The sequence below is a fragment of the Zeus faber genome (assembly GCF_960531495.2).
Source record: "Zeus faber genome assembly, chromosome: 3".
Classification (NCBI taxonomy): Eukaryota; Metazoa; Chordata; class Actinopteri; order Zeiformes; family Zeidae; genus Zeus; species Zeus faber.
Window position 1 is genome coordinate 15910687 of NC_137190.1, and position 24607 is coordinate 15935293.

Here is a 24607-nt window from a genome sequence, read left to right on the forward strand (position 1 = left end):
AAGCTTTTTCTTACAAAAAACCTCTTGCTATGTCAATAGAGAGGGGCACCCATCGCGCTGCTGGCTATGTGATTTTTATCAAATTACTTTGGCATTGTCAATTTTTCCCCCTTTCTTGCCTGGATTTAAGCGCTTCTTATTATGTCTTGTGTGCAGCATTCCTGCTTGTAATAATGCAGACTCCATTTAGTACTGCACAAAAGACATGAATGAAGGGCTCTGATGTTGAAAAAGTTACAGTCAAAAGTGTCAAACACTGTGTTGTCATAATGGGCTCGTATGTGTTTATAATGCAAAGTTGCGGCTGCAATAATTGCTTACGGCCATACCACGCTGAATACGCCCGATCCCGTCCGATCTCGGAAGCTAAGCAGGGTCGGGCCTGGTTAGTACTTGGATGGGAGACCGCCTGGGAATACCAGGTGCTGTAAGCTTTTTCTTACAAAAAATCTCTTGCTATGTCAATAGAGAGGGGCACCCATCGCGCTGCTTGCTATGTGATTTCTATCAAGTGACTTTGGCATCGTCACTTGTTCCCCCTTTCTTGCCTGGATTTAAGCGCTTCTTATTATGTCTTGTGTGCAGCATTCCTGCTTGTATTGATGCAGATTGGATTTAGTACTTCACAAAAGACATGAATTAAGGGCTCTGATGTTGGAAAAGTTACAGTCAAAAGTGTCAAACACTGTGTTGTCGTAATGGGGTCGTATGTGTATATAATGCAAAGTTGCGGCTGCAATAATTGCTTACGGCCATACCACGCTGAATACGCCCGATCTCGTCCGATCTCGGAAGCTAAGCAGGGTCGGGCCTGGTTAGTACTTGGATGGGAGACCGCCTGGGAATACCAGGTGCTGTAAGCTTTTTCTTACTAAAAATCTCTTGCTATGTCAAAAGAGAGGGGCACCCATCGCGCTGCTGGCTATGTGATTTTATCAAATTACTTTGGCATTGTCAATTTTTCCCCCTTTCTCTCCTGGATTTAGGTGCTTCTTCTCATTTCTTGTGTGCAGCATTCCTGCTTGTAATAATGCAGACTGCATTTAGTTCCGTGCAAACAACATGAATGAAGGGCTTTCACGTTGGCAAAACGTCCGGTCAAAAATGTCAGTACTGTGCTGTAGTTATGGGGTCCAATGTGTATATAATGCAATGTTGCGGTAGTACTTATTACTTGCGGCCATACCGCGCTGAATTAGTCCGATATCGGAAGCTGAGGAGGGTCGGGCCTGGTTAGTACTTGGATGGGAGACCGCCTGGGAATACCAGGTGCTGTAAGTTTTTTCTTACAAAAACCTCTACACTTCTGCCATGTCCATAGAGAGGGGCAGCCATCGTGCTGCTTGCTGTGTGATTTCTATCAAGCGACTTTGGCATTGTCAATTGTTCCCCCTTTCTTGCCTGGATTTAAGCGCTTCTTCTTATTTCTTGTGTGCATTTCTTGTGTGCAGCATTCCTGCTTGTAATAATGCAGACTGCATTTAGTACTGTGCAAACAACATGAATGAAGGGCTTTGATGTTGGCAAAAAGTTCCTGTCAAAAATGTCAGTACTGTACTGTAGTTATGGGGTCGTATGTGTATATAATGCTAAGTTGCGGCAGTACTAATTGCTTACGGCAATACCACGCTGAATACGCCCGATCTCGTCTGATCTAGGAAGCTGAGGAGGGTCGGGCCTGGTTAGTACTTGGATGGGAGACCGCCTGGGAATACCAGGTGCTTTAAGCTTTTTCTTACTAAAAACCTGATGCTATGTCAATAGAGAGCGGCACCCATCACGCTGCTTGCTATGTGATTTCTATCAAGTGACTTTGGCAGCGTCAGTTGTTCCCCCTTTCTTGCCTGGATTTCAGCGCTTCTTATTATGTCTTGTGTGCAGCATTCCTGCTTGTATTGATGCAGATTGGATTTAGTACTTCACAAAAGACATGAATTAAGGGCTCTGATGTTGGAAAAGTTACAGTCAAAAGTGTCAAACACTGTGTTGTCGTAATGGGCTCATATGTGTTTATAATGCAAAGTTGCAGCTGCGATAATGGCTTACGGCCATACCACGCTGAATACGCCCGATCTCGTCCGATCTCGGAAGCTAAGCAGGGTCGGGCCTGGTTAGTACTTGGATGGGAGACCGCCTGGGAATACCAGGTGCTGTAAGCTTTTTCTTACAAAAAATCTCTTGCTCTGTCAATAGAGAGGGGCACCCATCGTGCTGCTGGCTATGTGATTTTTATCAAATTACTTTGGCATTGTCAATTTTTCCCCCTTTCTTGCCTGGATTTAGGTGCTTCTTCTCATTTCTTGTGTGCAGCATTCCTGCTTGTAATAATGCAGACTGCATTTAGTACCGTGCAAACAACATGAATGAAGGGCTTTCACGTTGGCAAAAAGTTCCTGTCAAAAATGTCAGTCCTGTGCTGTAGTTATGGGGTCGTATGTGTATATAATGCAATGTTGCGGCAGTACTTATAAATTACGGCCATGCCGCGCTGAATTAGTCCGATATCGGAAGCTGAGGAGGGTCGGGCCTGGTTAGTAATTGGATGGGAGACCGCCTGGGAATACCAGGTGCTTTAAGCTTTTTCTTCCAAAAAACCTGTTGCTATGTCAATAGAGAGGGGCACCCATCACGCTGCTTGCTATGTGATTTCTATCAAGTGACTTTGGCATCGTCAGTTGTTCCCCCTTTCTTGCCTGGATTTCAGTGCTTCTTATTATGTCTTGTGTGCAGCATTCCTGCTTGTATTGATGCAGATTGGATTGAGTACTTCACAAAAGACATGAATTAAGGGCTCTGATGTTGGAAAAGTTACAGTCAAAAGTGTCAAACACTGTGTTGTCGTAATGGGCTCATATGTGTTTATAATGCAAAGTTGCAGCTGCAATAATTGCTTATGGCCATACCACGCTGAATACGCCCGATCTCGTCCGATCTCGGAAGCTAAGCAGGGTCGGGCCTGGTTAGTACTTGGATGGGAGACCGCCTGGGAATACCAGGTGCTGTAAGCTTTTTCTTACAAAAAATCTCTTGCTATGTCAATAGAGAGGGGCACCCATCGCGCTGCTTGCTATGTGATTTCTATCAAGTGACTTTGGCATCGTCACTTGTTCCCCCTTTCTTGCCTGGATTTAAGCGCTTCTTATCATGTCTTGTGTGCAGCATTCCCGCGTGTATTAATGCACACTGCATTTAGTAGTGTGAAAACAACATGAATGAAGGGCTCTGATGTTGGAAAAGTTCCTGTCAAAAATGTCAAACACTTTGTTGTCGTAATGGGGTCGTATGTGTATATAATGCAAAGTTGCGGCTGCAATAATTGCTTACGGCCATACCACGCTGAATACGCCCGATCTCGTCCGATCTCGGAAGCTAAGCAGGGTCGGGCCTGGTTAGTACTTGGATGGGAGACCGCCTGGGAATACCAGGTGCTGTAAGCTTTTTCTTACAAAAAATCTCTTGCTCTGTCAATAGAGAGGGGCACCCATTGTGCTGCTGGCTATGTGATTTTTATCAAATTACTTTGGCATTGTCAATTTTTCCCCCTTTCTTGCCTGGATTTAGGTGCTTCTTCTCATTTCTTGTGTGCAGCATTCCTGCTTGTAATAATGCAGACTGCATTTAGTACCGTGCAAACAACATGAATGAAGGGCTTTCACGTTGGCAAAAAGTTCCTGTCAAAAATGTCAGTCCTGTGCTGTAGTTATGGGGTCGTATGTGTATATAATGCAATGTTGCGGCAGTACTTATAACTTACGGCCATGCCGCGCTGAATTAGACCGATATCGGAAGCTGAGGAGGGTCGGGCCTGGTTAGTACTTGGATGGGAGACCGCCTGGGAATACCAGGTGCTTTAAGCTTTTTCTTCCAAAAAACCTGTTGTTATGTCAATAGAGAGGGGCACCCATCACGCTGCTTGCTATGTGATTTCTATCAAGTGACTTTGGCATCGTCAGTTGTTCCCCCTTTCTTGCCTGGATTTCAGCGCTTCTTATTATGTCTTGTGTGCAGCATTCCTGCTTGTATTGATGCAGATTGGATTTAGTACTTCACAAAAGACATGAATTAAGGGCTCTGATGTTGGAAAAGTTACAGTCAAAAGTGTCAAACACTGTGTTGTCGTAATGGGCTCATATGTGTTTATAATGCAAAGTTGCAGCTGCAATAATTGCTTACGGCCATACCACGCTGAATACGCCCGATCTCGTCCGATCTCGGAAGCTAAGCAGGGTCGGGCCTGGTTAGTACTTGGATGGGAGACCGCCTGGGAATACCAGGTGCTGTAAGCTTTTTCTTACAAAAAATCTCTTGCTCTGTCAATAGAGAGGGGCACCCATCGCGCTGCTGGCTATGTGATTTTTATCAAATTACTTTGGCATCGTCACTTGTTCCCCCTTTCTTGCCTGGATTTAGGTGCTTTTTCTCATTTCTTGTGTGCAGCATTCCTGCTTGTAATAATGCAGACTGCATTTAGTACCGTGCAAACAACATGAATGAAGGGCTTTCACGTTGGCAAAAAGTTCCTGTCAAAAATGTCAGTCCTGTGCTGTAGTTATGGGGTCGTATGTGTATATAATGCAATGTTGCGGCAGTACTTATAACTTACGGCCATGCCGCGCTGAATTAGACCGATATCGGAAGCTGAGGAGGGTCGGGCCTGGTTAGTACTTGGATGGGAGACCGCCTGGGAATACCAGGTGCTTTAAGCTTTTTCTTCCAAAAAACCTGTTGTTATGTCAATAGAGAGGGGCACCCATCACGCTGCTTGCTATGTGATTTCTATCAAGTGACTTTGGCATCGTCAGTTGTTCCCCCTTTCTTGCCTGGATTTCAGCGCTTCTTATTATGTCTTGTGTGCAGCATTCCTGCTTGTATTGATGCAGATTGGATTTAGTACTTCACAAAAGACATGAATTAAGGGCTCTGATGTTGGAAAAGTTACAGTCAAAAGTGTCAAACACTGTGTTGTCGTAATGGGCTCATATGTGTTTATAATGCAAAGTTGCAGCTGCAATAATTGCTTACGGCCATACCACGCTGAATACGCCCGATCTCGTCCGATCTCGGAAGCTAAGCAGGGTCGGGCCTGGTTAGTACTTGGATGGGAGACCGCCTGGGAATACCAGGTGCTGTAAGCTTTTTCTTACAAAAAATCTCTTGCTCTGTCAATAGAGAGGGGCACCCATCGCGCTGCTGGCTATGTGATTTTTATCAAATTACTTTGGCATCGTCACTTGTTCCCCCTTTCTTGCCTGGATTTAAGCGCTTCTTATCATGTCTTGTGTGCAGCATTCCCGCGTGTATTAATGCACACTGCATTTAGTACTGTGCAAACAACATGAATGAAGGGCTTTGATGTTGGCAAAAAGTTCCTGTCAAAAATGTCAGTACTATACTGTAGTTATGGGGTCGTATGTGTATATAATGCAAAGTTGCGGCTGCAATAATTGCTTACGGCCATACCACGCTGAATACGCCCGATCTCGTCCGATCTCGGAAGCTAAGCAGGGTCGGGCCTGGTTAGTACTTGGATGGGAGACCGCCTGGGAATACCAGGTGCTGTAAGCTTTTTCTTACTAAAAACCTCTTGCTATGTCAATAGAGAGGGGCACCCATCGCGCTGCTGGCTATGTGATTTTTATCAAATTACTTTGGCATTGTCAATTTTTCCCCCTTTCTTGCCTGGATTTAAGCGCTTCTTATTATGTCTTGTGTGCAGCATTCCTGCTTGTAATAATGCAGACTCCATTTAGTACTGCACAAAAGACATGAATGAAGGGCTCTGATGTTGAAAAAGTTACAGTCAAAAGTGTCAAACACTGTGTTGTCGTAATGGGCTCGTATGTGTTTATAATGCAAAGTTGCGGCTGCAATAATTGCTTACGGCCATACCACGCTGAATACGCCCGATCTCGTCCGATCTCGGAAGCTAAGCAGGGTCGGGCCTGGTTAGTACTTGGATGGGAGACCGCCTGGGAATACCAGGTGCTGTAAGCTTTTTCTTACAAAAAATCTCTTGCTATGTCAAAAGAGAGGGGCACCCATCGCGCTGCTGGCTATGTGATTTTATCAAATTACTTTGGCATTGTCAATTTTTCCCCCTTTCTTGCCTGGATTTAGGTGCTTCTTCTCATTTCTTGTGTGCAGCATTCCTGCTTGTAATAATGCAGACTGCATTTAGTACCGTGCAAACAACATGAATGAAGGGCTTTCACGTTGGCAAAACTTCCTGTCAAAAATGTCAGTACTGTGCTGTAGTTATGGGGTCCAATGTGTATATAATGCAATGTTGCGGCAGTACTTATTACTTGCGGCCATAACGCGCTGAATTAGTCCGATATCGGAAGCTGAGGAGGGTCCGGCCTGGTTAGTACTTGGATGGGAGACCGCCTGGGAATACCAGGTGCTGTAAGCTTTTTCTTCCAAAAAACCTGTTGTTATGTCAATAGAGAGGGGCACCCATCACGCTGCTTGCTATGTGATTTCTATCAAGTGACTTTGGCATCGTCAGTTGTTCCCCCTTTCTTGCCTGGATTTCAGCGCTTCTTATTATGTCTTGTGTGCAGCATTCCTGCTTGTCTTGATGCAGATTGGATTTAGTACTTCACAAAAGACATGAATTAAGGGCTCTGATGTTGGAAAAGTTACAGTCAAAAGTGTCAAACACTGTGTTGTCGTAATGGGCTCATATGTGTTTATAATGCAAAGTTGCAGCTGCAATAATTGCTTACGGCCATACCACGCTGAATACGCCCGATCTCGTCCGATCTCGGAAGCTAAGCAGGGTCGGGCCTGGTTAGTACTTGGATGGGAGACCGCCTGGGAATACCAGGTGCTGTAAGCTTTTTCTTACAAAAAATCTCTTGCTCTGTCAATAGAGAGGGGCACCCATCGCGCTGCTGGCTATGTGATTTTTATCAAATTACTTTGGCATTGTCAATTTTTCCCCCTTTCTTGCCTGGATTTAGGCGCTTCTTCTTATTTCTTGTGTGCAGCATTCCTGCTTGTAATAATGCACAGTGCATTTAGTACCGTGCAAACAATATGAATGAAGGGCTTTCACGTTGGCAAAAAGTTCCTGTCAAAAATGTCAGTACTGTGCTGTAGTTATGGGGTCATATGTGTATATAATGCAAAGTTGCGACAGTACTTATTACTTGCGGCCATACTGCGCTGAATTAGTCCGATATCGGAAGCTGAGGAGGGTCGGGCCTGGTCAGTACTTGGATTGGAGACCGCCTGGGAATACCAGGTGCTGTAAGCTTTTTCTTACAAAAACCTGTTGCTATGTCTATAGAGAGGGGCACCCATCCTGCTGCTTGCTATGTGATTTCTATTAAGTGACTTTGGCATTGTCAATTGTTCCCCCTTTCTTGCCTGGATTTGAGCGCAACTTCTTATTTTTACTTGTGTGCAGCATTCCTGCTTGTTATAATGCAGACTGGATTTAGTACTGCACAAACGACATGAATTAAGGGCTCTGATGTTGGAAAAGTTCCTGTCAAAAATGTCAAACACTGTGTTGTCGTAATGGGGTCATATGTGTGTATAATGCAAAGTTGCGGCTGCAATAATTGCTTACGGCCATACCACGCTGAGTTTGTCCAATCTCGGAAGCTGAGGAGGGTCGGGCCTGGTTAGTAACTGGATGGGAGACCGCCTGGGAATACCAGGTGCTGTAAGTTTTTTCTTACAAAAACCTCTACACTGCTGCTATGTCTATAGAGAAGGGCACTCATCGTGCTGCTTGCTGTGTGATTTCTATCAAGCGACTTTGGCATCGTCAATTGTTCCCCTTTCTTGCCTGGATTTAAGCGCTTCTTCTTATTTCTTGTGTGCATTTCTTGTGTGCAGCATTCCTGCTTGTAATAATGCAGACTGCATTTAGTACTGTGCAAACAACATGAATGAAGGGCTTTGATGTTGGCAAAAAGTTCCTGTCAAAAATGTCAGTACTATACTGTAGTTATGGGGTCGTATGTGTATATAATGCAAAGTTGCGGCTGCAATAATTGCTTACGGCCATACCACGCTGAAAACGCCCGATCTCGTCCGATCTCGGAAGCTAAGCAGGGTCGGGCCTGGTTAGTACTTGGATGGGAGACCGCCTGGGAATACCAGGTGCTGTAAGCTTTTTCTTACTAAAAACCTCTTGCTATGTCAATAGAGAGGGGCACCCATCACGCTGCTTGCTATGTGATTTTTATCAAATTACTTTGGCATTGTCAATTTTTCCCCCTTTCTTGCCTGGATTTAAGCGCTTCTTATTATGTCTTGTGTGCAGCATTCCTGCTTGTAATAATGCAGACTCCATTTAGTACTGCACAAAAGACATGAATGAAGGGCTCTGATGTTGAAAAAGTTACAGTCAAAAGTGTCAAACACTGTGTTGTCGTAATGGGCTCGTATGTGTTTATAATGCAAAGTTGCGGCTGCAATAATTGCTTACGGCCATACCACGCTGAATACGCCCGATCTCGTCCGATCTCGGAAGCTAAGCAGGGTCGGGCCTGGTTAGTACTTGGATGGGAGACCGCCTGGGAATACCAGGTGCTGTAAGCTTTTTCTTACAAAAAATCTCTTGCTATGTCAAAAGAGAGGGGCACCCATCGCGCTGCTGGCTATGTGATTTTATCAAATTACTTTGGCATTTTCAATTTTTCCCCCTTTCTTGCCTGGATTTAGGTGCTTCTTCTCATTTCTTGTGTGCAGCATTCCTGCTTGTAATAATGCAGACTGCATTTAGTACCGTGCAAACAACATGAATGAAGGGCTTTCACGTTGGCAAAACTTCCTGTCAAAAATGTCAGTACTGTGCTGTAGTTATGGGGTCCAATGTGTATATAATGCAATGTTGCGGCAGTACTTATTACTTGCGGCCATAACGCGCTGAATTAGTCCGATATCGGAAGCTGAGGAGGGTCGGGCCTGGTTAGTACTTGGATGGGAGACCGCCTGGGAATACCAGGTGCTGTAAGTTTTTTCTTCCAAAAAACCTGTTGTTATGTCAATAGAGAGGGGCACCCATCACGCTGCTTGCTATGTGATTTCTATCAAGTGACTTTGGCATCGTCAGTTGTTCCCCCTTTCTTGCCTGGATTTCAGCGCTTCTTATTATGTCTTGTGTGCAGCATTCCTGCTTGTCTTGATGCAGATTGGATTTAGTACTTCACAAAAGACATGAATTAAGGGCTCTGATGTTGGAAAAGTTACAGTCAAAAGTGTCAAACACTGTGTTGTCGTAATGGGCTCATATGTGTTTATAATGCAAAGTTGCAGCTGCAATAATTGCTTACGGCCATACCACGCTGAATACGCCCGATCTCGTCCGATCTCGGAAGCTAAGCAGGGTCGGGCCTGGTTAGTACTTGGATGGGAGACCGCCTGGGAATACCAGGTGCTGTAAGCTTTTTCTTACAAAAAATCTCTTGTTCTGTCAATAGAGAGGGGCACCCATCGCGCTGCTGGCTATGTGATTTTTATCAAATTACTTTGGCATTGTCAATTTTTCCCCCTTTCTTGCCTGGATTTAGGCGCTTCTTCTTATTTCTTGTGTGCAGCATTCCTGCTTGTAATAATGCAGACTGCATTTAGTACCGTGCAAACAATATGAATGAAGGGCTTTCACGTTGGCAAAAAGTTCCTGTCAAAAATGTCAGTACTGTGCTGTAGTTATGGGGTCATATGTGTATATAATGCAAAGTTGCGACAGTACTTATTACTTGCGGCCATACTGCGCTGAATTAGTCCGATATCGGAAGCTGAGGAGGGTCGGGCCTGGTCAGTACTTGGATTGGAGACCGCCTGGGGATACCAGGTGCTGTAAGCTTTTTCTTACAAAAACCTGTTGCTATGTCTATAGAGAGGGGCACCCATCCTGCTGCTTGCTATGTGATTTCTATTAAGTGACTTTGGCATTGTCAATTGTTCCCCCTTTCTTGCCTGGATTTAAGCGCAACTTCTTATTTTTACTTGTGTGCAGCATTCCTGCTTGTTATAATGCAGACTGGATTTAGTACTGCACAAACGACATGAATTAAGGGCTCTGATGTTGGAAAAGTTCCTGTCAAAAATGTCAAACACTGTGTTGTCGTAATGGGGTCATATGTGTGTATAATGCAAAGTTGCGGCTGCAATAATTGCTTACGGCCATACCACGCTGAGTTTGTCCAATCTCGGAAGCTGAGGAGGGTCGGGCCTGGTTAGTAACTGGATGGGAGACCGCCTGGGAATACCAGGTGCTGTAAGTTTTTTCTTACAAAAACCTCTACACTGCTGCTATGTCTATAGAGAAGGGCACTCATCGTGCTGCTTGCTGTGTGATTTCTATCAAGCGACTTTGGCATCGTCAATTGTTCCCCTTTCTTGCCTGGATTTAAGCGCTTCTTCTTATTTCTTGTGTGCATTTCTTGTGTGCAGCATTCCTGCTTGTAATAATGCAGACTGCATTTAGTACTGTGCAAACAACATGAATGAAGGGCTTTGATGTTGGCAAAAAGTTCCTGTCAAAAATGTCAGTACTATACTGTAGTTATGGGGTCGTATGTGTATATAATGCAAAGTTGCGGCTGCAATAATTGCTTACGGCCATACCACGCTGAAAACGCCCGATCTCGTCCGATCTCGGAAGCTAAGCAGGGTCGGGCCTGGTTAGTACTTGGATGGGAGACCGCCTGGGAATACCAGGTGCTGTAAGCTTTTTCTTACTAAAAACCTCTTGCTATGTCAATAGAGAGGGGCACCCATCACGCTGCTTGCTATGTGATTTTTATCAAATTACTTTGGCATTGTCAATTTTTCCCCCTTTCTTGCCTGGATTTAAGCGCTTCTTATTATGTCTTGTGTGCAGCATTCCTGCTTGTAATAATGCAGACTCCATTTAGTACTGCACAAAAGACATGAATGAAGGGCTCTGATGTTGAAAAAGTTACAGTCAAAAGCGTCAAACACTGTGTTGTCGTAATGGGCTCGTATGTGTTTATAATGCAAAGTTGCGGCTGCAATAATTGCTTACGGCCATACCACGCTGAATACGCCCGATCTCGTCCGATCTCGGAAGCTAAGCAGGGTCGGGCCTGGTTAGTACTTGGATGGGAGACCGCCTGGGAATACCAGGTGCTGTAAGCTTTTTCTTACAAAAAATCTCTTGCTATGTCAAAAGAGAGGGGCACCCATCGCGCTGCTGGCTATGTGATTTTATCAAATTACTTTGGCATTTTCAATTTTTCCCCCTTTCTTGCCTGGATTTAGGTGCTTCTTCTCATTTCTTGTGTGCAGCATTCCTGCTTGTAATAATGCAGACTGCATTTAGTACCGTGCAAACAACATGAATGAAGGGCTTTCACGTTGGCAAAACTTCCTGTCAAAAATGTCAGTACTGTGCTGTAGTTATGGGGTCCAATGTGTATATAATGCAATGTTGCGGCAGTACTTATTACTTGCGGCCATAACGCGCTGAATTAGTCCGATATCGGAAGCTGAGGAGGGTCGGGCCTGGTTAGTACTTGGATGGGAGACCGCCTGGGAATACCAGGTGCTGTAAGTTTTTTCTTCCAAAAAACCTGTTGTTATGTCAATAGAGAGGGGCACCCATCACGCTGCTTGCTATGTGATTTCTATCAAGTGACTTTGGCATCGTCAGTTGTTCCCCCTTTCTTGCCTGGATTTCAGCGCTTCTTATTATGTCTTGTGTGCAGCATTCCTGCTTGTCTTGATGCAGATTGGATTTAGTACTTCACAAAAGACATGAATTAAGGGCTCTGATGTTGGAAAAGTTACAGTCAAAAGTGTCAAACACTGTGTTGTCGTAATGGGCTCATATGTGTTTATAATGCAAAGTTGCAGCTGCAATAATTGCTTACGGCCATACCACGCTGAATACGCCCGATCTCGTCCGATCTCGGAAGCTAAGCAGGGTCGGGCCTGGTTAGTACTTGGATGGGAGACCGCCTGGGAATACCAGGTGCTGTAAGCTTTTTCTTACAAAAAATCTCTTGTTCTGTCAATAGAGAGGGGCACCCATCGCGCTGCTGGCTATGTGATTTTTATCAAATTACTTTGGCATTGTCAATTTTTCCCCCTTTCTTGCCTGGATTTAGGCGCTTCTTCTTATTTCTTGTGTGCAGCATTCCTGCTTGTAATAATGCAGACTGCATTTAGTACCGTGCAAACAATATGAATGAAGGGCTTTCACGTTGGCAAAAAGTTCCTGTCAAAAATGTCAGTACTGTGCTGTAGTTATGGGGTCATATGTGTATATAATGCAAAGTTGCGACAGTACTTATTACTTGCGGCCATACTGCGCTGAATTAGTCCGATATCGGAAGCTGAGGAGGGTCGGGCCTGGTCAGTACTTGGATTGGAGACCGCCTGGGGATACCAGGTGCTGTAAGCTTTTTCTTACAAAAACCTGTTGCTATGTCTATAGAGAGGGGCACCCATCCTGCTGCTTGCTATGTGATTTCTATTAAGTGACTTTGGCATTGTCAATTGTTCCCCCTTTCTTGCCTGGATTTAAGCGCAACTTCTTATTTTTACTTGTGTGCAGCATTCCTGCTTGTTATAATGCAGACTGGATTTAGTACTGCACAAACGACATGAATTAAGGGCTCTGATGTTGGAAAAGTTCCTGTCAAAAATGTCAAACACTGTGTTGTCGTAATGGGGTCATATGTGTGTATAATGCAAAGTTGCGGCTGCAATAATTGCTTACGGCCATACCACGCTGAGTTTGTCCAATCTCGGAAGCTGAGGAGGGTCGGGCCTGGTTAGTAACTGGATGGGAGACCGCCTGGGAATACCAGGTGCTGTAAGTTTTTTCTTACAAAAACCTCTACACTGCTGCTATGTCTATAGAGAGGGGCACTCATCGTGCTGCTTGCTGTGTGATTTCTATCAAGCGACTTTGGCATCGTCAATTGTTCCCCTTTCTTGCCTGGATTTAAGCGCTTCTTCTTATTTCTTGTGTGCATTTCTTGTGTGCAGCATTCCTGCTTGTAATAATGCAGACTGCATTTAGTATTGTGCAAACAACATGAATGAAGGGCTCTGATGTTGGAAAAGTTCCTGTCAAAAATGTCAAACACTGTGTTGTCGTAATGGGGTCGTATTTGTATATAATGCAAAGTTGCGGCTGCAATAATTGCTTACGGCCATACCACGCTGAATACGCCCGATCTTGTCCGATCTCGGAAGCTAAGCAGGGTCGGGCCTGGTTAGTACTTGGATGGGAGACCGCCTGGGAATACCAGGTGCTGTAAGCTTTTTCTTAATAAAAATCTCTTGCTATGTCAATAGAGAGGGGCACCCATCACGCTGCTTGCTGTGTGATTTCTATCAAGTGACTTTGGAATCGTCAGTTTTTCCCCCTTTCTTGCCTGGATTTAAGCGCTTCTTATTATGTCTTGTGTGCAGCATTCCTGCTTGTAATAATGCAGACTGCATTTAGTACCGTGCAAACAACATGAATGAAAGGCTTTCGCGTTGGCAAAACTTCCTGTCAAAAATGTCAGTACTGTGCTGTAGTTATGGGGTCCAATGTGTATATAATGCAATGTTGCGGCAGTACTTATTACTTGCGGCCATACCGCGCTGAATTAGTCCGATATCGGAAGCTGAGGAGGGTCGGGCCTGGTTAGTACTTGGATGGGAGACCGCCTGGGAATACCAGGTGCTGTAAGCTTTTTCTTACAAAAAATCTCTTGCTCTGTCAATAGAGAGGGGCACCCATCGCGCTGCTGGCTATGTGATTTTTATCAAATTACTTTGGCATTGTCAATTTTTCCCCCTTTCTTGCCTGGATTTAGGCGCTTCTTCTTATTTCTTGTGTGCAGCATTCCTGCTTGTAATAATGCACAGTGCATTTAGTACCGTGCAAACAATATGAATGAAGGGCTTTCACGTTGGCAAAAAGTTCCTGTCAAAAATGTCAGTACTGTGTTGTAGTTATGGGGTCATATGTGTATATAATGCAAAGTTGCGACAGTACTTATTACTTGCGGCCATACTGCGCTGAATTAGTCCGATATCGGAAGCTGAGGAGGGTCGGGCCTGGTCAGTACTTGGATTGGAGACCGCCTGGGAATACCAGGTGCTGTAAGCTTTTTCTTACAAAAACCTGTTGCTATGTCTATAGAGAGGGGCACCCATCCTGCTGCTTGCTATGTGATTTCTATTAAGTGACTTTGGCATTGTCAATTGTTCCCCCTTTCTTGCCTGGATTTGAGCGCAACTTCTTATTTTTACTTGTGTGCAGCATTCCTGCTTGTTATAATGCAGACTGGATTTAGTACTGCACAAACGACATGAATTAAGGGCTCTGATGTTGGAAAAGTTCCTGTCAAAAATGTCAAACACTGTGTTGTCGTAATGGGGTCATATGTGTGTATAATGCAAAGTTGCGGCTGCAATAATTGCTTACGGCCATACCACGCTGAGTTTGTCCAATCTCGGAAGCTGAGGAGGGTCGGGCCTGGTTAGTAACTGGATGGGAGACCGCCTGGGAATACCAGGTGCTGTAAGTTTTTTCTTACAAAAACCTCTACACTGCTGCTATGTCTATAGAGAAGGGCACTCATCGTGCTGCTTGCTGTGTGATTTCTATCAAGCGACTTTGGCATCGTCAATTGTTCCCCTTTCTTGCCTGGATTTAAGCGCTTCTTCTTATTTCTTGTGTGCATTTCTTGTGTGCAGCATTCCTGCTTGTAATAATGCAGACTGCATTTAGTACTGTGCAAACAACATGAATGAAGGGCTTTGATGTTGGCAAAAAGTTCCTGTCAAAAATGTCAGTACTATACTGTAGTTATGGGGTCGTATGTGTATATAATGCAAAGTTGCGGCTGCAATAATTGCTTACGGCCATACCACGCTGAAAACGCCCGATCTCGTCCGATCTCGGAAGCTAAGCAGGGTCGGGCCTGGTTAGTACTTGGATGGGAGACCGCCTGGGAATACCAGGTGCTGTAAGCTTTTTCTTACTAAAAACCTCTTGCTATGTCAATAGAGAGGGGCACCCATCACGCTGCTTGCTATGTGATTTTTATCAAATTACTTTGGCATTGTCAATTTTTCCCCCTTTCTTGCCTGGATTTAAGCGCTTCTTATTATGTCTTGTGTGCAGCATTCCTGCTTGTAATAATGCAGACTCCATTTAGTACTGCACAAAAGACATGAATGAAGGGCTCTGATGTTGAAAAAGTTACAGTCAAAAGTGTCAAACACTGTGTTGTCGTAATGGGCTCGTATGTGTTTATAATGCAAAGTTGCGGCTGCAATAATTGCTTACGGCCATACCACGCTGAATACGCCCGATCTCGTCCGATCTCGGAAGCTAAGCAGGGTCGGGCCTGGTTAGTACTTGGATGGGAGACCGCCTGGGAATACCAGGTGCTGTAAGCTTTTTCTTACAAAAAATCTCTTGCTATGTCAAAAGAGAGGGGCACCCATCGCGCTGCTGGCTATGTGATTTTATCAAATTACTTTGGCATTTTCAATTTTTCCCCCTTTCTTGCCTGGATTTAGGTGCTTCTTCTCATTTCTTGTGTGCAGCATTCCTGCTTGTAATAATGCAGACTGCATTTAGTACCGTGCAAACAACATGAATGAAGGGCTTTCACGTTGGCAAAACTTCCTGTCAAAAATGTCAGTACTGTGCTGTAGTTATGGGGTCCAATGTGTATATAATGCAATGTTGCGGCAGTACTTATTACTTGCGGCCATAACGCGCTGAATTAGTCCGATATCGGAAGCTGAGGAGGGTCGGGCCTGGTTAGTACTTGGATGGGAGACCGCCTGGGAATACCAGGTGCTGTAAGTTTTTTCTTCCAAAAAACCTGTTGTTATGTCAATAGAGAGGGGCACCCATCACGCTGCTTGCTATGTGATTTCTATCAAGTGACTTTGGCATCGTCAGTTGTTCCCCCTTTCTTGCCTGGATTTCAGCGCTTCTTATTATGTCTTGTGTGCAGCATTCCTGCTTGTCTTGATGCAGATTGGATTTAGTACTTCACAAAAGACATGAATTAAGGGCTCTGATGTTGGAAAAGTTACAGTCAAAAGTGTCAAACACTGTGTTGTCGTAATGGGCTCATATGTGTTTATAATGCAAAGTTGCAGCTGCAATAATTGCTTACGGCCATACCACGCTGAATACGCCCGATCTCGTCCGATCTCGGAAGCTAAGCAGGGTCGGGCCTGGTTAGTACTTGGATGGGAGACCGCCTGGGAATACCAGGTGCTGTAAGCTTTTTCTTACAAAAAATCTCTTGTTCTGTCAATAGAGAGGGGCACCCATCGCGCTGCTGGCTATGTGATTTTTATCAAATTACTTTGGCATTGTCAATTTTTCCCCCTTTCTTGCCTGGATTTAGGCGCTTCTTCTTATTTCTTGTGTGCAGCATTCCTGCTTGTAATAATGCAGACTGCATTTAGTACCGTGCAAACAATATGAATGAAGGGCTTTCACGTTGGCAAAAAGTTCCTGTCAAAAATGTCAGTACTGTGCTGTAGTTATGGGGTCATATGTGTATATAATGCAAAGTTGCGACAGTACTTATTACTTGCGGCCATACTGCGCTGAATTAGTCCGATATCGGAAGCTGAGGAGGGTCGGGCCTGGTCAGTACTTGGATTGGAGACCGCCTGGGGATACCAGGTGCTGTAAGCTTTTTCTTACAAAAACCTGTTGCTATGTCTATAGAGAGGGGCACCCATCCTGCTGCTTGCTATGTGATTTCTATTAAGTGACTTTGGCATTGTCAATTGTTCCCCCTTTCTTGCCTGGATTTAAGCGCAACTTCTTATTTTTACTTGTGTGCAGCATTCCTGCTTGTTATAATGCAGACTGGATTTAGTACTGCACAAACGACATGAATTAAGGGCTCTGATGTTGGAAAAGTTCCTGTCAAAAATGTCAAACACTGTGTTGTCGTAATGGGGTCATATGTGTGTATAATGCAAAGTTGCGGCTGCAATAATTGCTTACGGCCATACCACGCTGAGTTTGTCCAATCTCGGAAGCTGAGGAGGGTCGGGCCTGGTTAGTAACTGGATGGGAGACCGCCTGGGAATACCAGGTGCTGTAAGTTTTTTCTTACAAAAACCTCTACACTGCTGCTATGTCTATAGAGAAGGGCACTCATCGTGCTGCTTGCTGTGTGATTTCTATCAAGCGACTTTGGCATCGTCAATTGTTCCCCTTTCTTGCCTGGATTTAAGCGCTTCTTCTTATTTCTTGTGTGCATTTCTTGTGTGCAGCATTCCTGCTTGTAATAATGCAGACTGCATTTAGTACTGTGCAAACAACATGAATGAAGGGCTTTGATGTTGGCAAAAAGTTCCTGTCAAAAATGTCAGTACTATACTGTAGTTATGGGGTCGTATGTGTATATAATGCAAAGTTGCGGCTGCAATAATTGCTTACGGCCATACCACGCTGAAAACGCCCGATCTCGTCCGATCTCGGAAGCTAAGCAGGGTCGGGCCTGGTTAGTACTTGGATGGGAGACCGCCTGGGAATACCAGGTGCTGTAAGCTTTTTCTTACTAAAAACCTCTTGCTATGTCAATAGAGAGGGGCACCCATCACGCTGCTTGCTATGTGATTTTTATCAAATTACTTTGGCATTGTCAATTTTTCCCCCTTTCTTGCCTGGATTTAAGCGCTTCTTATTATGTCTTGTGTGCAGCATTCCTGCTTGTAATAATGCAGACTCCATTTAGTACTGCACAAAAGACATGAATGAAGGGCTCTGATGTTGAAAAAGTTACAGTCAAAAGCGTCAAACACTGTGTTGTCGTAATGGGCTCGTATGTGTTTATAATGCAAAGTTGCGGCTGCAATAATTGCTTACGGCCATACCACGCTGAATACGCCCGATCTCGTCCGATCTCGGAAGCTAAGCAGGGTCGGGCCTGGTTAGTACTTGGATGGGAGACCGCCTGGGAATACCAGGTGCTGTAAGCTTTTTCTTACAAAAAATCTCTTGCTATGTCAAAAGAGAGGGGCACCCATCGCGCTGCTGGCTATGTGATTTTATCAAATTACTTTGGCATTTTCAATTTTTCCCCCTTTCTTGCCTGGATTTAGGTGCTTCTTCTCATTTCTTGTGTGCAGCATTCCTGCTTGTAATAATGCAGACTGCATTTAGTACCGTGCAAACAACATGAATGAAGGGCTTTCACGTTGGCAAAACTTCCTGTCAAAAATGTCAGTACTGTGCTGTAGTTATGGGGTCCAATGTGTATATAATGCAATGTTGCGGCAGTACTTATTACTTGCGGCCATAACGCGCTGAATTAGTCCGATATCGGAAGCTGAGGAGGGTCGGGCCTGGTTAGTACTTGGATGGGAGACCGCCTGGGAATACCAGGTGCTGTAAGTTTTTTCTTCCAAAAAACCTGTTGTTATGTCAATAGAGAGGGGCACCCATCACGCTGCTTGCTATGTGATTTCTATCAAGTGACTTTGGCATCGTCAGTTGTTCCCCCTTTCTTGCCTGGATTTCAGCGCTTCTTATTATGTCTTGTGTGCAGCATTCCTGCTTGTCTTGATGCAGATTGGATTTAGTACTTCACAAAAGACATGAATTAAGGGCTCTGATGTTGGAAAAGTTACAGTCAAAAGTGTCAAACACTGTGTTGTCGTAATGGGCTCATATGTGTTTATAATGCAAAGTTGCAGCTGCAATAATTGCTTACGGCCATACCACGCTGAATACGCCCGATCTCGTCCGATCTCGGAAGCTAAGCAGGGTCGGGCCTGGTTAGTACTTGGATGGGAGACCGCCTGGGAATACCAGGTGCTGTAAGCTTTTTCTTACAAAAAATCTCTTGTTCTGTCAATAGAGAGGGGCACCCATCGCGCTGCTGGCTATGTGATTTTTATCAAATTACTTTGGCATTGTCAATTTTTCCCCCTTTCTTGCCTGGATTTAGGCGCTTCTTCTTATTTCTTGTGTGCAGCATTCCTGCTTGTAATAATGCAGACTGCATTTAGTACCGTGCAAACAATATGAATGAAGGGCTTTCACGTTGGCAAAAAGTTCCTGTCAAAAATGTCAGTACTGTGCTGTAGTTATGGGGTCATATGTGTATATAATGCAAAGTTGCGACAGTACTTATTACTTGCGGCCATACTGCGCTGAATTAGTCCGATATCGGAAGCTGAGGAGGGTCGGGCCTGGTCAGTACTTGGATTGGAGACCGCCTGGGGATACCAGGTGCTGTAAGCTTTTTCTTACAAAAACCTGTTGCTATGTCTATAGAGAGGGGCACCCATCCTGCTGCTTGCTATGTGATTTCTATTAAGTGACTTTGGCATTGTCAATTGTTCCCCCTTTCTTGCCTGGATTTAAGCGCAACTTCTTATTTTTACTTGTGTGCAGCATTCCTGCTTGTTATAATGCAGACTGGATTTAGTACTGCACAAACGACATGAATTAAGGGCTCTGATGTTGGAAAAGTTCCTGTCAAAAATGTCAAACACTGTGTTGTCGTAATGGGGTCATATGTGTGTATAATGCAAAGTTGCGGCTGCAATAATTGCTTACGGCCATACCACGCTGAGTTTGTCCAATCTCGGAAGCTGAGGAGGGTCGGGCCTGGTTAGTAACTGGATGGGAGACCGCCTGGGAATACCAGGTGCTGTAAGTTTTTTCTTACAAAAACCTCTACACTGCTGCTATGTCTATAGAGAGGGGCACTCATCGTGCTGCTTGCTGTGTGATTTCTATCAAGCGACTTTGGCATCGTCAATTGTTCCCCTTTCTTGCCTGGATTTAAGCGCTTCTTCTTATTTCTTGTGTGCATTTCTTGTGTGCAGCATTCCTGCTTGTAATAATGCAGACTGCATTTAGTATTGTGCAAACAACATGAATGAAGGGCTCTGATGTTGGAAAAGTTCCTGTCAAAAATGTCAAACACTGTGTTGTCGTAATGGGGTCGTATTTGTATATAATGCAAAGTTGCGGCTGCAATAATTGCTTACGGCCATACCACGCTGAATACGCCCGATCTTGTCCGATCTCGGAAGCTAAGCAGGGTCGGGCCTGGTTAGTACTTGGATGGGAGACCGCCTGGGAATACCAGGTGCTGTAAGCTTTTTCTTAATAAAAATCTCTTGCTATGTCAATAGAGAGGGGCACCCATCACGCTGCTTGCTGTGTGATTTCTATCAAGTGACTTTGGAATCGTCAGTTTTTCCCCCTTTCTTGCCTGGATTTAAGCGCTTCTTATTATGTCTTGTGTGCAGCATTCCTGCTTGTAATAATGCAGACTGCATTTAGTACCGTGCAAACAACATGAATGAAAGGCTTTCGCGTTGGCAAAACTTCCTGTCAAAAATGTCAGTACTGTGCTGTAGTTATGGGGTCCAATGTGTATATAATGCAATGTTGCGGCAGTACTTATTACTTGCGGCCATACCGCGCTGAATTAGTCCGATATCGGAAGCTGAGGAGGGTCGGGCCTGGTTAGTACTTGGATGGGAGACCGCCTGGGAATACCAGGTGCTGTAAGTTTTTTCTTACAAAAACCTCTACACTGCTGCCATGTCCATAGAGAGGGGCACCCATCGTGCTGCTTGCTGTGTGATTTCTATCAAGCGACTTTGGCATTGTCAATTGTTCCCCCTTTCTTGCCTGGATTTAAGCGCTTCTTCTTATTTCTTGTGTGCATTTCTTGTGTGCAGCATTCCTGCTTGTAATAATGCAGACTGCATTTAGTACTGTGCAAACAACATGAATGAAGGGCTTTGATGTTGGCAAAAAGTTCCTGTCAAAAATGTCAGTACTGTACTGTAGTTATGGGGTCGTATGTGTATATAATGCTAAGTTGCGGCAGTACTAATTGCTTACGGCAATACCACGCTGAATACGCCCGATCTCGTCTGATCTAGGAAGCTGAGGAGGGTGGGGCCTGGTTAGTACTTGGATGGGAGACCGCCTGGGAATACCAGGTGCTGTAAGCTTTTTCTTACAAAAAAATCTCTTGCTATGTCAATAGAGAGGGCCACCCATCGTGCTGCTTGCTATGTGATTTCTATCAAGTGACTTTGGCATCGTCACTTGTTCCCCCTTTCTTGCCTGGATTTAAGCGCTTCTTATTATGTCTTGTGTGCAGCATTCCCGCGTGTAATAATGCACACTGCATTTAGTAGTGTGCAAACAACATGAATGAAGGGCTCTGATGTTGGAAAAGTTCCTGTCAAAAATGTCAAACACTGTGTTGTCGTAATGGGCTCATATGTGTTTATAATGCAAAGTTGCAGCTGCAATAATTGCTTACGGCCATACCACGCTGAATACGCCCGATCTCGTCCGATCTCGGAAGCTAAGCAGGGTCGGGCCTGGTTAGTACTTGGATGGGAGACCGCCTGGGAATACCAGGTGCTGTAAGCTTTTTCTTACTGAAAACCTCTTGCAATGTCAATAGAGAGGGGCACCCATCACGCTGCTTGCTATATGATGTTTATCAAATGACTTAATATTTGTGTATATAAACTGTACATTGCTTTCAAAGAGGCTGTTTCAAAAAAAAGACAGATGAAAAGTGTGCGATCGACTTTCTGTGCTTTAGATGTAGAACTATTAGACGGAGAACAAGAGATGTGTGACAACGATTTGACCGAGGGGGAAATTAGAGAGGCAGTAAAACCACTAATAAGACAACCGTGTGATGTATTTCATGCAAAGCTGCAGTAGTACTCATTCCTAACACCCATATCATGCTGAATACGCCTCACAGGAAGCTAAGCAGGGTCGGGCCTCATTAGTACTTTCAACCTCTAGGGCACGCTGTTGCTACACTATTGGAGACAGGCACCCATAGCACTCCTTACGTCAACCCTACTGTGATTTGACAATGGGAAGTATAAGCACAAGTATATGGATATCTCTGAAGACACATCTCTGGCCACACGAGAAGGCAAAAAGTATTTAAAAAAACATCTGTATATGTGTGGACAGGGCCTAAACAAACACACACTCAAATGGTGCTAATAAAAACTGTTTCTCTAAAGCAGCGCAGCGAGGGGTGCAAAATTTTTTATTCCTATGACACATCAATCAAGCATGTTAAAACACTTTTGCAGTACTGTATGTATTGTAATAAACATTTTTGTTTTTCACTCTGGTGCACACAATGTTCCAGGTTTTATTATATATGAAGGCAAACTTGCACAATGGCCTCTTTTTGACAGTGTCAATTGTTAATTCAGACAATTATAGTGTTGTAGTAGTAGTTTATTTCTCAGGTTAACTGTGAATGGTCATTATTTCTCTATTAATCCTAAACATTAACTTTGTAGTCATGTTTGAGGTACTGCAAGTCCTTTTCCGATAGCATAAAATAAGGTCTGTGGATATTAACAAGTAATGTCTGTTCCCTTATCATTGCCTCTAGTTTTGTGAGCCTCATTCACAAAAAAATCTTAAATACGTTTGTTCTTGAGAAAAGAGCCCACAACAAACCAACAAGGGACTCATGAAATGTGTAGTCTCTCGGTTTTGTGCACAACCGAACTGACAAGATGATGCATGCCTATTGTTCCTAAACTAGAGTGCCTTCCTTTTCAGTGTATGTTGTTTTGCAGGACGAAGCCCTGTCAACATTATTAAAGGCATCACCAACCAGCCCCCACCACCTCTACTTGCCTGATCAAAGTAAACTTAATCAGGTAGTTAATTTTTCCCTTCACACACTCATCAGCATTGTTGACTTTCATCCTTACCTCTGTCCCTTTGCCATTGAGTAGCTCTTTGGGAATTGGATACGTCTGCTCTTCCATCTCCACTCCTCTCCTTCTCCTTCCTACCTCCTCACTCACTTTGACCCGGAGCGCCTTAAACCTGGATCCTCCCAGATCTAATGCCAGAAATTCCCCCTTCTCTGCATGTGAGAGAGACATAAATATTCAGTAAGCGGCACGGAAGAAAGGTTCCAGCATGTCCAAAACTGGAGAACTTAGCAACTTTCTGAACATCTTATAAATTATAAGTTCCCACTTGTCATTCTTCTTGATCTAATAGGTTGCCAAATACTTTAAGTCCAGAAAACAACTTTATTTGGTTAACGTATATAGTAGTCTTAACTCCAACATTCAGTCCACAAACAAATGGTTCCAAAAGCACTGCTCGTAGTCACCTGATCCATCAGGGGTGGAATGAACGTGTGTTGGCAGCATCTTAACCGTTGCTGCATCGTTGCTCTGCATAGAGAGCCCCTTCTCCATGTCACAGCGGAAACGGTCCGAGATCACTCTCAGCTGGTCGTCATTAAGACGCATAGAGTACAGAAATCTGTCCACCTAAAATAAGAGCCAATCAATTCCATTTGATCAGTATTTGATTTTATATACTGTATACAGAGAGCAGAGGCGGATGTTAGAACAAAAAGATAAGAAGGTAAACAGGAACAACTGGATATTTTGGAGTTGGGGGAGCTTCAATGGTTTGACACCACCCTCTCCTTCTTTCCTGGTCATTTGTTTTTGGGGCTTTCAAAGCACAGTCCTTCCTTCCTGCTTCTCTTGAACCATTTTTTTTTTTTTTGTGTAGCTTTCCAATATCCATCATCAAAGATGCTTTTTACCAGTACTTTTCAAACATTTGTCAACGCAAACTGAAACTACCAGAATCTAGTCGGTAAAGCATATTATGGGCCTGATCTCTGTGTTTGAGCAACTATACTTGGAGAAATTCTGTTCTTTGTTCCCAAACCTCCTGGGAAAATACAAAACAAACAACAGCAGAGCAGAAAAAATGTTTGTACAGGGTCACAAGTGCTTTCATCCCTTTTATTCACTTGGCCTTTCATATTTTTGGATACATTTCACCGACATTCTGTGTGCCTTTAGTTATAGATGCACTTTAACCCTGTGACATGACGATTCACCCTCTAAAGTGTATACCGTGGCGTGAATACATATATTTAAAGTTCTGTCCTTTAAAAGGCTGCAGACTGGTAGCAGTCGTGGGGGTCATACACTAGAGGTGGATGGATTGGTATGCAGACCTCCAGTACACAAAGATGCTTCCACATGCTTATGGACACAGAAGGTTCAGACTCACCCAGTGCAATCAACCATATAATCTGTCATATCTGTGACACATTCAGGGGACAAGGTCCTTCTGCTCATAAACCTGGTTGGGTTTTTGTTTTTGTAGCGTGCTCCTAAAGTGCCTGGCTATCTGTGTAGGTTGTGGTGTATGACTTTCAATGTTTCCCCGCCTACTCTTTAAAAGGGATAAGGAGAAGGCAAGCATGTTAATCATTTCTGTGCATAGAATGCTCTGCAACGCACTGCTGATTACACCATCTCGCACAATATCAGTTTATTTTTCTCGACTGAATGACTGGCTTGTCTCAAGATTTGCTCTGAAGCCACTTTGATCTAATTTGACATCTCTTACATTTACCAATGAAGAGAGCAATAAGGTAATGCCTTCAATGTAAATAAAATCCAAAAGGTCTGTATGTCCTATAAAGGATCATATAGTATACTAAAGGATATGACTATATATATTTTTTTTGAAGCAGAAAGTGCCTACCTTTTTAGTGGGGTCCTCTTGGAGTTTGGTGAAATAGTAGGACAGAAGATGGACAGCAAGCAT

The 24607-nt window shown here is 44.0% G+C and overlaps 1 protein-coding gene across 1 annotated transcript in view; it reads right to left on the reverse strand.

The window, feature by feature from the left end:
- LOC307227806 (hexokinase HKDC1-like) overlaps positions 1–24607 on the reverse strand; it is a gene marked incomplete at both ends in the record, with an annotated part of 88685 nt that extends 64078 nt beyond the window's left edge. Inside the window, 3 exons of the mRNA XM_079997244.1 lie at positions 22726–22883; positions 23139–23301; positions 24545–24607. Of these exons, the coding sequence (XP_079853370.1) occupies positions 22726–22883; positions 23139–23301; positions 24545–24607 (384 nt within the window). The remainder of the gene's footprint in view (positions 1–22725; positions 22884–23138; positions 23302–24544) is intronic.